General features: G+C 37.1%; 1 protein-coding gene across 6 annotated transcripts in view; it reads left to right on the top strand.

Moving 5' to 3' along the window:
• DIAPH3 (diaphanous related formin 3) overlaps positions 1-12,605 on the top strand; it is a 510,352-nt gene that overhangs the window by 367,030 nt on the left and 130,717 nt on the right. For 5 of the 6 annotated variants that reach the window (XM_045478449.1, XM_045478422.1, XM_045478414.1 and 2 more), the window contains 2 exons: positions 5,850-5,945; positions 6,442-6,501. In XM_045478449.1, the coding sequence (XP_045334405.1) occupies positions 5,850-5,945; positions 6,442-6,501 (156 nt within the window). Of the gene's footprint in view, positions 1-5,849; positions 5,946-6,441; positions 6,502-11,403; positions 12,573-12,605 lie in introns of those variants that run through there. The other variant, XM_045478442.1, reaches the window with a different exon arrangement.

Genomic DNA, 12,605 nt, shown 5'->3' with positions numbered 1-12,605 from the left:
CTCCTGCTTATGTGTCAACTCGTAATTCACTAGGAAACCTTACATCTCCAGTAGTTCATCCAGATCCCTCCCTTACTATCACACTGTTCTGCTTCTTGTGATCAGAAGACATGTCTTGTTAATTCTTGGGGCCTAGGTATTTTTAGTGCCTAATAATATCCTGGCACACAGTAGGCCCTCAGGAAGGATATGTTGAATGAATATTCTAAATGCATGTTTTAAAATTTTTATTTGTGATTAACAGTATCTTTTTTTAATTTTTTTTTTTGTTTGTTTTTTGTTTTTTATTTTTTTAATATAATTTATTGTCAAGTTGGCCAACTTAGAGTATCTACAGTATGCTCTTGGATTTAGGGGTAGATTCCCGTGATTCATTGCTTCCATACAACAGCACCCAGTGCTCATCCCAATGAGTGCCCTCCTCAATGCCCATCATCCATTTTCCCCTCCCCCCATCAACCCTCAGTTTGTTTTCTGTATTTAAGAGTCTCTTATGGTTTGCCTCCCTCCCTCTTTTTTTGTAACTATTTTCCCCCTTCCCCTCCCCCATGGTATTCTGCTAAGTTTCTCAAGTTCCACATATGAGTGAAAACGTATATGATATTCTGTCTTTCTCTAACTTATTTCACTTAGCATAATACCTTCCAGTTCCATCCACATTGCTGCAAATGGCAGGATTTCATTTTTCTCATTGCCAAGTAGTATCCCATTGTATATATAAACCACATCTTCTTTATCCATTCATCAGCTGATGGACATTTAGGCTTTCTCCATAATTTGGCTATTGTTGAAAGTGCTGCTATAAACATTGGGGTACATGTGCCCCTATGCATCAGCACTCTTATATCCCTTGGATAAATTCCTAGCAGTGATATTGCTGGGTCATAGGGTAGTTCTATTTTTAACTTTTTGAGGAACCTCCACACTGTTTTCCAGAGCGGCTGCACCAGTTTGCATTCCCACCAACAGTGCAAGAGGGTTCCTGTTTCTCCACATCCTGTTGTTTCCTGAGTTGTTAATTTTAGCCACTCTGACCGGTATGAGGTGGTATCGTAATGTGGTTTTGATTTGTATTTCCCTGATGATGAGTGATGTTGAGCATTTTTCATGTGTCTGTTGGCCATCTGGATGTCTTCTTTGGAAAAGTGTCTATTTATGTCTTCTGCCCATTTCTTCACTGGATTATCTGTTTTTCGGGTGTTGAGATTGATAAGTTCATTATAGATTTTGGATATTAACCCTTTATCTGATATGTCATTTGCAAATATCTTTTCCCATTCCAGGGCCTACTTCTCATAGGTACTTCTGATCAGTTTCCCTCAGAAATGATGATATTCAAGAACATAGTAAAATACGCTATAAAAGTTATTTAATTTATAATGTATCTAAAACACTGCCTGAAACACAATCAAATATTGCATAAACTTGCTGTAGTGTGCTATGGAGTTCATTTATGAATTTATTCCCCTACATTTTTATATCACTTAGCAATTTATCAAGTGCTTTCTTTTGTATTATCTCATTTGATTCTCTCATTAACCCTAGAAAGGTATTCTTTCTATTATACTTGTCAGGAATGATTTTATAACTAGTCCAGTGTCTCACAGGTAGTATGTTGAGACCTCAGACTAGAATGCGTGTCCCCTTACTTCCGTATTACATTCTTTCCATTATGCTGTGAGAGTGAAGGCCAAGAAATGCCATCAGCTCTGGGAGACTAAAGCACAGAACTTCCATGTGGAGAGTGAAGGATGGGAGAGAGGTTTGTAAAGAACCACAGCTTTAAAGTTGCCTTTAGCTAAAGAGCAGGTCATGAAGTTGGAGGACATAAGATTGGAAAAGCAATTGGAATCAAGTGTTGGGACAAGTGAAAGAGTTGGGACTTTATACTGTGGGAAGTGAGAGATACTGAAAATTTGTGACTAGGGGATTGAAGATCCTAGTTCTGCTTCAGAGCTTACTGGTGCTATATGGGATAAATTTGAATTTGGGATTAACTAGACACAATGTGACTCCTGGCAACTCATGCACTATTTTGGGTGAAAAATAATTCAGTTCTGGGGCACCTGAGTGGTTCAGGCGGTTAAGCATCCGACTCCGGCTCAGGTCATGATCTCACAGCTTGTTGAATTCAAGCCCCGCATCGGGCTCTGTGCTGACAGCTGAGTCTGGAACCTGCTTCGGATTCTGTGTCTCCCTCTCTCTGCCCTCCCCCTGTTCACTCTCTGTCTCTCAAAAATAAATAAACATTAAAAAAAATTAATTCAATTCTGGACACTGAACTTAAAGTTTAGTCAGAAAAGGAAACAGTTGATCAATCCTTGAGATATTTAGGTGTGTACACTGTTTGGCAACTGAATGGATATAGGAGACAAGGGAAGAGGAAGAAACGGTGCTGCATTGTTTACAATGGTGGTAGAAATGTACTCCCACCACTTCCCTGGCCCCCTTTCCACATGAGACCTTTATTTTCCTGCGTGATTTTTTCCTTCCATTTGGCCCTATTAGTGCTTCACTTGTTAATATGGTCAGCATATATTAAGGAACATTTTCTGTGCAATACTGGGATTTTTCTGAAAAAGCCATAATCTCTGTCCTCAGTGAACTCAGTCTAGTGGTAAAAACTGTCAAGTAAATTATATTGTAAAGGATTTATTGCTGTCGGTACCCCATGCCATTAGGACACAGAGGGGCACCCAGTTCAGCCCACACAGATCAGGGAAGGGTTCTCGGTTCTCTGTCTTAAAGAAGAAGTTAGCTTGGTGAAGGAAAGGGAAAGATGTTCTATGTAAACAGAACAGCATGTTCAAGGACATGAAATAGAAAACATGGAAACGTGGGGGTGTAAGTTGTTCTGTGAGCCTAAATGTGTCGGTATCTATCTGCTCAGAACAAATGGATTAGCCTACCTAATGATAATGTAATTATCTTATTCAGGTATTTTAACATCAGTATGCTGTAATTCTTTAACATCTAGTCCATTTTAAAATTTCCCCAGTTATCTCAATAAAATCATAACTTTTTTTTTTATAGTCTAAGAGCTAATCAAAGATTGTGTATTGCATTTGGTTGTCATATCTCTTTAATCTCCTTTAATCTAGAACAGCTCCCTAATTTCTTTCCTTTCCTCCCTCTCTCCTTCTCCTTTTTCATAATTGGTAGTTATTAAGAACCCAGGCCAGGGGCGCCTGGGTGGCGCAGTCGGTTAAGCGTCCGACTTCAGCCAGGTCACGATCTCGCGGTCCGTGAGTTCGAGCCCCGCGTCGGGCTCTGGGCTGATGGCTCAGAGCCTGGAGCCTGTTTCCGATTCTGTGTCTCCCTCTCTCTCTGCCCCTCCCCCGTTCATGCTCTGTCTCTCTCTGTCCCAAAAATAAATAAACGTTGAAAAAATAAATAAATAAAAATAAAAAATAAAAAAAAAAAAAAAAAAAGAACCCAGGCCAGTCATTTCACATAATGTTCCCAACTTTGGATTTCTGTGATTGTTTCCTTACATTTAGATTCAGGATAAATATTTTTTCTGCAAAGTACCACACAGGTTGTATCTGTCTTAGTGCATCACTTGAGAAAGGAGTCGTTACCAAATTTGATGTCAGATTTGAGTATTTGGGTAAGGTGATATCTGCCAGATTTCTCCAACTCCTGTTCCTTTGCAGACTTGTACACAATGGTTTCTGCATCCATTGATGATATCTGCCTCATTCAGTTCTTGTTATGTGAGTTATAAAATAGTGAATTTTCTATTTACCCTGTATCTTTGACACCTAGTGGTTGACATTCTTTTGTAAAGAGGAGCTTTCTCTCCCCCTATATTTATTTCTAATTTTTTAGTATCAATATGGATGCATAATTGTTTTTTTCCCCCAATGTGTAATAATCCATCTCCATTATTACTCATTTAGTACTCATGTCATCCAAAATTTGGCCAAGGCTGTCTTTCAGTCTGGCTCTCCTCTGCCCTTTTGACACATCCCTGTCTGTCCTTGAGCACTCGATTGTCTTCTGGTGCATCAATGCCTTCCTTGTTCACACTTTCTTGGTCTCAGCACCAGAATCAGTCATTTCTCTACGTATTCTGGTTCCCATTAAGAATGGTATTCAGAAATCAAGATCTGGAGACCAGACATGCTCTTTGCTATCACAGTGTCATTACTTCTGGGTTATTTTGGAAAGCTAGGAAACGCGTTTTTTAAAAACCCTGAGCTTCTGTGATAGTTGTACTAGCATTCCAACACTTTGTGGTTCTTCCTCACTTATTCCATACTTGTGTATCGTTTCCCACGGTGAGTATACCTATCTCCTCATTCTTATGATATAAACATAATAGTTTCAGAATCACTATGTCATTACCATTACCAACAGTAAACTTACTAAGGAAAGTTCACTTTTTTTTGTAATTCTCTTTTCCCCCCCTTAAAGTGTATGCCATTAATCTCATGCTTGCTTTCTTAAACTTTTAGGATTTTAAAATGTTACCTTTTACTAACAAAATATATCCACAACCTTGTATACCTGACATTCCTTGCAGGTTTTTTTTTTTTTTTTAAGTTTGAGTGTAAATTTTCGAAGATCGCTAATTACTAATTAAAGTGACTGAAATTTGTGATGCATTTTAATTAAAATAGCCATCAAGCCACCTCAGAATTAAATTTATATGAAAATTAACCTCCAAATACTCTACTTATCACCCACCTTTTTTTTAAATTACACCTACAAAATTTAGTACTTTTCTAAAAATATGAGATAGAACCAGATGGAAAGGGGCCAGTGCATATTTATATTTATATATCTGTTTATAAACTGTAAATGTTTGCTATCTGTACTCTCCTGCATTCATTTGTCATCTGTTCCAAATGAAGGGATTGTGTCTCAATAAAAAGAAATTTTAAAAAATGAGAGGAAAATAGTTTTCTGTTACTTTCCATGTAACATATACCAGTCACACAATTTCATAGAGATTGCCTACGAGTAACCTCTTTCCGAGGGACCAAAAAGTCTTGGGCATTTCCTTGAATTTGGGATTGGGCCAGCAGTTTCTTTGAAGCTTTTCTTTTTCCCACTGCTTTTCAATAATATTTAGCTTTGACAGCTATAAATAGCTGTAAATATTACAAAATAATCTGTTCTTTGCAGAGAGAATTGACTCTATAACCACATCTTTCGGTAAATATATACAGAATATCAATTTAAACTAATCATAATGGGATGAAATATTTTAGGTATTTGAGAGCCTCTTCTGTTATTTTTCATTACAGAAGACAAACTTTTCATACATTCTGTAAAAGTTTGTAGTGATTATTCCGTGTCACCTAAGTCAGGGGGCGATTATCTTCTGATATGAAAACTCAGTTGTTGGGAGCATGTTCACAATAGTTAACCTGGAAATATAATTTTGTGCAATGAGTTTAGGCAGCAGAGTTCTCAATAACAACAACAAGAACATTCTCCTACACCTGGCCGATTTTAGAATAGAAGCTGGTGCTTTGAAAATAACCCATTTCTACAAGGGAAATGTGATTTATGATAACCCGCGACACAGATATGACTAGAACCGCATTCTATTTAAAGTTATTGTGCTGCCAGACTATAAAAGCAGTCCTCTGAAGTGAATCAATGGAACCCGGTCCTCTTTAGTGGACAGTAACGCAGACACTAATGAGACAGATTTCATTAAAAGATATTTGATTTATGAGAGAGTTAAAGTCCTATCTTATCTTAAAATTGCTGGTTTAGTCCTGGCATCTGATCTTTCTTCCCCCTACCATCACCATCACCAGCTTCTGTGTATGCTTTGACATTGCTATGGTAACCCCGAGGGCTGATAGAATTCCCTGCATCTCTTTTCACAGAGGGTGATGAGACAGGAGTGATGGATAGTCTGCTGGAGGCTTTGCAGTCGGGGGCTGCCTTCCGCGACCGAAGAAAAAGGACACCAAAGCCAAAAGGTGAACATTATACTTGTTTCATGTTACTTTCTAGGGAACTATCACAAAGAACAACCTTTTTTTCCTTCCTTTTAATTCTTTTCAAGTCATGTGTCAAGCATGCAGTGCTGTGGGCAACAACTCTTCAGAAGTTCCATGAGTTTGCTTAATCCTTCCCTTGCAGTGACAAATGTCAGAGAGAGAAGCATTCCAGTTGGCCGATGTCAGTGGCACATTAACAAATCAAAGCACTGAACCTAGAAAATCTTGATTAGTGTGACAAGTCTCATCTAAAGAACCATATGCACCTTATCCCAGTGGAGTTTACAGTAGCATAATTAAATGGGAAGTAAAAGTCATAACATCATTGCTTCAAGTATTTCAGGGTATTGAAGCATTGCTTTGGGTCCCGACCTATTTCACCTTTGAAAACAGTCTAATACTGTAACACTTTTTGAGATGAACAGACCTCTATATTAATTTTCTTTCTCTCTCTCTCTCTCTCTTTTTTTAACAGATATTCGGCGAAGTTTCAGTCCCATGTCTCAGAGGCCTGTTCTGAAAGTTTGTAACCATGGTAATAAACCGCATTCATAAATTGCACATTCTTCTTATCTACTTTTATCCTATTGATCTATTATTTTAATAGGCTGCTGGGAAGTTCTCACGTTTAGATACAGCTATAATAGGAGAAATGTGTAGCTGTACCTATTTGCTATGAGATTGTATATTCACGTTTCATGCTTACATCATTGCCTTGAGGTAGTATGTAGAGTTCTTTCAGATCTCAGATGAATTTTTAAAATTATTATCTGAGATTATGTCACACATTTTTGATCAGTGTTGTCCAATGTATCCTTTCAAAAGCAGTATGCTCTCAAAGTAATATTTTACATAGGATTTACTTTATATCAGGATACAATTTGAACTATTGAATCTGTTACCTATTTTACTCTGCCATATTTGCCAGTAAAGTCTGAAATACCGTGATCAGCATTTTGACAAAATCATTAACACAGATGAGCCTCATGTGTTATTATTGTGGAAGGATGTACCAGAATCACCAAAAAGGTGGGTTAACTTAGTCTCTGATACTTAGCTGAGATTGACTGCTTTCAAAAGTCCCTGACCAACCTCTGCACACCACCTGCATGGAGCCCTCTTCTCTTCAAGGTGCCAGTTCATGTTGACTCGGTTTTATTTATGTCGGTTCCCTTTCTCTCACTGTCCCATATTACAGGGTTCTGCTTACCTTCCATAGTCATAAACAAGTTTGTCGACTACCATTGTCATTTACACAGAGTGAGATTGTCACCAAAGTATGCCAGATTTATAAATGGAAAAAATACTTGACAGATTTGCACTGAAGGGTTGTTTTGGGTGCAGATGAGTTAATTTCTGGAAATGTGAATGTGTGACGGAGTATAGAAATCTGTGTCAAATTTCTAGGGTAGCCTAAAAAAATTTGTGAAGTAAAAAAGAAAAAGACGAGAATGTGGGCAATTAATCTTAATAGATGGATAGATGCTTACTGCTCAAGGTAAAATGTATACAGTAGATGTTTAATAAATGAGAGGAAAGGTAAAATCTACAGCAAATTTTTAAATAGGTCTTCTGAATCTTTTCAACAGTATGTGTTTGTTACCATTTGCCCTTTCCCTACACTAACAGTAGAAAAAGGAATTGTAGTAGTATGTCAGAGATATTCACTGTAGGTAATTAAGTAATTCCTAAATTTGGGTTTATGATTTGGAGTCATTGTGACATGGTAAATAATGGCAAAAATTCTGGAGAATAGAGCTATCCTGGGACCCTAGAGACTATTTTGTTTTGTAGATGAATAAGTGGAAACTGAGAGAAGCTGAAAACTTCCCAGGAGTACAGAGCTAGTTAGTGACATAAATATGACCAAAATGCAACTCTGATCCCCATCACATTTCTTTTTTGATTACATACGGCTACATTGAATTACTTTTTATTAGTAATAAAATGCATAAAATAAACAATGCAGCCTGTATTGTGAATCATCAAAGACCCACAGCCAACACAATGACCATGGCATGATTATAATGGCATACATATACCCATGCTATGCTTAATTTAAAATAAGTACTTTAGGTATTATGTAAAGGAATATTATTCAAGATAATTTTATGCATTGGCCTGGGGAACCTAGTCCTTTTCTTACTATAATGTCAGTAAAGTGTCCAGTCTATAAAGGCTCATCTATAATTACTTATAAATTGTGGTATTTCGGTGCATTGCATAAAAGCAGATGAACCTTGCATTTCTATCTTTATTCAAGTTGACATGTGCTATCTGAAGTTCTAAGACTATTGTGATAATTAAGCGAATAGATTATATAGCAAACCAATGGAAATCGATGTATCACAGAGGTCGAAGTCTCTTCTAATATAAATGCAGTGGATTAAAGTCTTTTTAGAACTTATTTTCTACCAATATTTCTGTTGTGTTTTCCCTTCATATTTCTAACCACATGGAGAAAAATTCAAATGACCAGTTACTCTTTAAGAACTCTGTGTATAAAGAAGTTAGATTTACTTGACTGCATGTTGAAAAGTGTAGATTTTTTTAAGGAAAGTATCATGATTGCAGCAAGGATCATGATTATTTTTAGAAAAAGATGATATTTCAGAGTATTTTGTAATCTTGCTATTTAAGCATTCCTTTTTGTTTTGAAAATGCTAACCCTACGACTGAACTAAGTGAATGAAATGTAACTCAAACCTATTTTACTTTTTAATCTGCTTTCATATGTACTTAAAACTAATGTCTGATATTTTCTACATGCATATATAGTAATTCATATTATCTCATAACCTATTTTTAAAGATTTCTAAGATTTTATACAATTATTTTAAACTTGGCTTATATCCTTAGTAAAATAATATCTGTAAAGGTATTAATAATAATAAGTTAATGTCTGCTGAGTTATTTGGCTTGCTAAATACCAAGCACTATGCAGAATTTTTATATGTATCATCCTATTCAATCTTGGCAATAATCATATCGGATAGTCAATATTTTTATCTCCCTTTCGTTGTTGAAAGTAACTAAAGATTAAATAGGTCTAGAAGTTTGTTTATGGTCCTGTGCCAAGTTTTGAACCTGAACCTGTCTGACTTTTGATTCTAACTTCTTAATCTCTCTTCCATGTTGCCCTCCTGAGTACAATTGCTTGAATCAGGATCTGTTCCCCTTCACCCCCTTGAGCTGATGAGCCATGTGTGTGCATTTTTTTTCTCTTCTTGACATAAGGTTGACCTATTGAGATTCACCCTCTCAGATATGTCTTAACCTCCAGTGTATCTTGTCTTTTGTTCCCAGATTTAACCTCTAGATAGGACTCATCTTCTGGAATTATGATCACTTTTTCTTTTGATAAACTCTGTATCAAAACATCTGTATTAATTGTAGCCACCTTATACTCTGTTAGAAAGATCATGGAACATTTAGATTGTATAGAGTATAAATTCAGATTGTATAGAGCTTTAGATTATGCATACACATACAGATGTAGATACAGACATCAGGCATCTTATAATTTAGAATTAGAAGATCCTGGTAAAATATCCTCTGGGACCTTGCAGCTAAAATGTTCCAGTGTATATTTTGGCAGAAGATGACCTCAAGTATGAATGATCCAGTCCTTGTGCTGTGCTCCGAATTGCTACCAAAAATACTTTGGTTAAAACCATAACTTCTTTTACCTTTTGTGTTGCCTGTGAAAGCCTCAGCAGAAACTAAATGTCCAATATTTTTCCTCACGAAAACTTTATTCATTCATTAATTTAGCAAAACTTGTTTTTTTAAAAAAGTTTTCTTATGTTTACTTATTTTTGAGAGAGAGGGAGACAGAGTGTGAGCCGGTGAGGGGCAGAGAGAGAAGGAGTCACAGAATCCGAAGCAGGCTCCAGGTTCTGAGCTGTCAGCACAGAGCCCAACAACATGGGGCTCAAACTCATGAACTGTGAGATCATGACCTGAAGTCGGACACTTAACCAACTGAGCCACCCAGGTGCCCCAATTTAGCAAAACTTAAGCATTTGCTAGGCACTTACAATATCTAAGAGTTCATCATGCATTTGGGACAGATGAGTAGCAATTGCTATACATTTGGTTAATGCCAGGATAGAAGTAATACATAATGTTTTGGGAATATCTACAAGTGTGAAAGACCGATCCAGACCTTATGAGGACAATCCAGACTTGACTTCTAGAAGGACCTGAAATCCAGACAGAGTTTTGAGAGATGAGTAGAAATGAGGCCAAAAGCCAGAGGGCAAGGGTGAGCCAAGAAAGAGCAACATTTGTGGACTTTCTCAGGAGGCTCTTCATGAATCCCAGCCTGAACTCTGTAAAACTGTATGCTCTAATAACACCGTGGCTTTCCCATTTTGCAGTAGTCATTTCCTGTAAAATATTCTTATTCAGTGTCTGCCACTCTATGTGTGAGTCCCGTCAGGGTGGGGACAAGGCGATCAAAGCTATCTGACTTGTTTACTGCTATAACCTCAGCACTTAGCTGCATTGGTGCCTAACACATGGATGTTTAGTAAGAGTGTGTTGAATGAACAGACATGTTTATGTTTAGGTTTGAATGGAACGATTAATGTACTATATTGAGCAGAATCAGGTCGTTGGATGTCACCCAAATAAGTGGGACTTAATATGCTAATTGCTAAAGCTCCAGCTGTGAACACTGTTAACCCCCTCTCATCTCCTCCCTAAAATGTTATCTGTCATCAGGAGATATTTGATCATCAGTGGTCTAGGCTTCAAAAGGTGTTACATCAAATAGGGAGGATGCAGTTCAATCTTGATTGGATTATTCACTCCTTAGAAGTGGAGGGTTGCTTATTAATTAGATTTCTTTCCCTTGCTTAATCAAGCAGAGTTTAACAACAGTAAATAAAACAAAGGAAAGCATCTGCTAAATGAGTACAGGGCATTATCTCATTTCTTTACTGAATGCAGTGCATTCCAAATCTGAAGATTTTCTTTGGTCTGTGGAAAATAGTAAGACTTCCTTTTCAGTCAAGATACTCAAAGTATTTATTAGTGCATTTTTATAAAGATTATACCATATTTGGGTGCTCGTGAATCAAACCATCTGGTTGAAAATATAGGACCAGATAGGAAAGAAGTATATGGAGAGTCTGATGCCAGATCAAGAATTTGGACTGTTGAGGTTTGGGGGCAGGAAAATGACAGGTCCGAGCAATTTTTCTGGAACTGAAGTGAGAAATGTAGGAGAGAGAAAAGAATCAGAAGTATTTCACAGCCATCTTGATGCCAACACGGATTGGCTGCAAAGGGATGGGGAGAGAATTAAAGAACTTACCAAGGTTTGAGGGAAGAAGCCAGGTCTAGAGCTATGGGTTAAGAGACCCTCACAGAGAATTGCTAACACTGTGTCAGTTACTGAGTTATCTAAAGGAAAAATCTCTGAATCTAGAGAATGGCAAGTCGAGTGCTACACCTCAGGAATGGACACAGGTGGGTCACGAAGTGAGCAAGAGACAGAAGAAAGATGAAGAAGTCTGGGAGACTGCACGATAGCAGAGCCAACATTATGGAGGTTGAAAGAAGACTTGCAAAGAGTTGATTTCCTCATTTTCTTTCTCCTTTTGTTGCTTGTTTGTTGCTACAACTCCGTGATCTACCACTGTGTGACTAGTATTTTTCAGGATGCATTGCTTCCTACCCTCTTCCAGGACTTGGCCTCTGCACGCTGTGTAGACTCTGTAAGACATTCGTAACAAAGGATTCACAAATGTGAACTATTAAGCCACACCTTGTGGTACATCTGCCTGCAATTTGATTGCATCTTCATTAGAAGGTTCTCTTAAGTACAGTGGGATTTTTTTGCCTCAGTTAAATGGATATAGAGTAATCAGAAAGAATTCTATAAACTATATGCAATTAAAACCCCTAATGATAAAACTATTTAACTGTGACAAAATAAGATAAAACATAATCAAAATTTTAGGCAAACAAGTATTACACATTTTTAGTGAACATCCATAACCTAAACAAAATCTTGCTATATTATCTTTACACTAAATCAATTCTTAATAGCCTCAATTTGGATTTGATTATCTATTTTTACTCTTCCACTTATATATGGAGCTTTGAAAGATTTTTATAGAAATAAGATTGTATTGCCGCCAGGCACAGCTGCTCTGCTACTCTAAGATTTGAAGTCAGAATTAAAAGTGAAGCTAGTTAGATATCTTTGAATTAGCATATTTCTCCACACAATAAGGGACGCATACAAGACAGGCTTTGTGGTTGATGTATCAAAACTTCACACATAACCACTCCCCCTCCCTAATCTACTCAGTCCTGGGTTCTCTTTATTTCTTGACCTACCTTTCCCCAAACAGCAAGAATTTGTCTTGAGGCAGAATTATGGAGTTAGTAAGGTTTTCAGTAGTGTCTACGAACACTAGCTGCCTTAAGGCTTGTTTGAAAACAGTGAAGACAACACCAAACCACTCCTTGTCTAGAAGACCTTATCTATCAAAGTGAATGTTGACAACCAACACTTTTATTTCTTTGAACTGTATCTGAATTTAAAGTAGAAAGAGCCTAGAGAATAATAAAGTAAAATTATATGATTTGGCTAAATGTCATTGGCTCATTGTCTTGAGAATA

The sequence above is a fragment of the Leopardus geoffroyi genome, chromosome A1 (genome assembly GCF_018350155.1).
Source record: "Leopardus geoffroyi isolate Oge1 chromosome A1, O.geoffroyi_Oge1_pat1.0, whole genome shotgun sequence".
Lineage (NCBI taxonomy): Eukaryota > Metazoa > Chordata > Mammalia > Carnivora > Felidae > Leopardus > Leopardus geoffroyi.
This window is presented reverse-complemented; position numbering and strand designations above follow the sequence as displayed.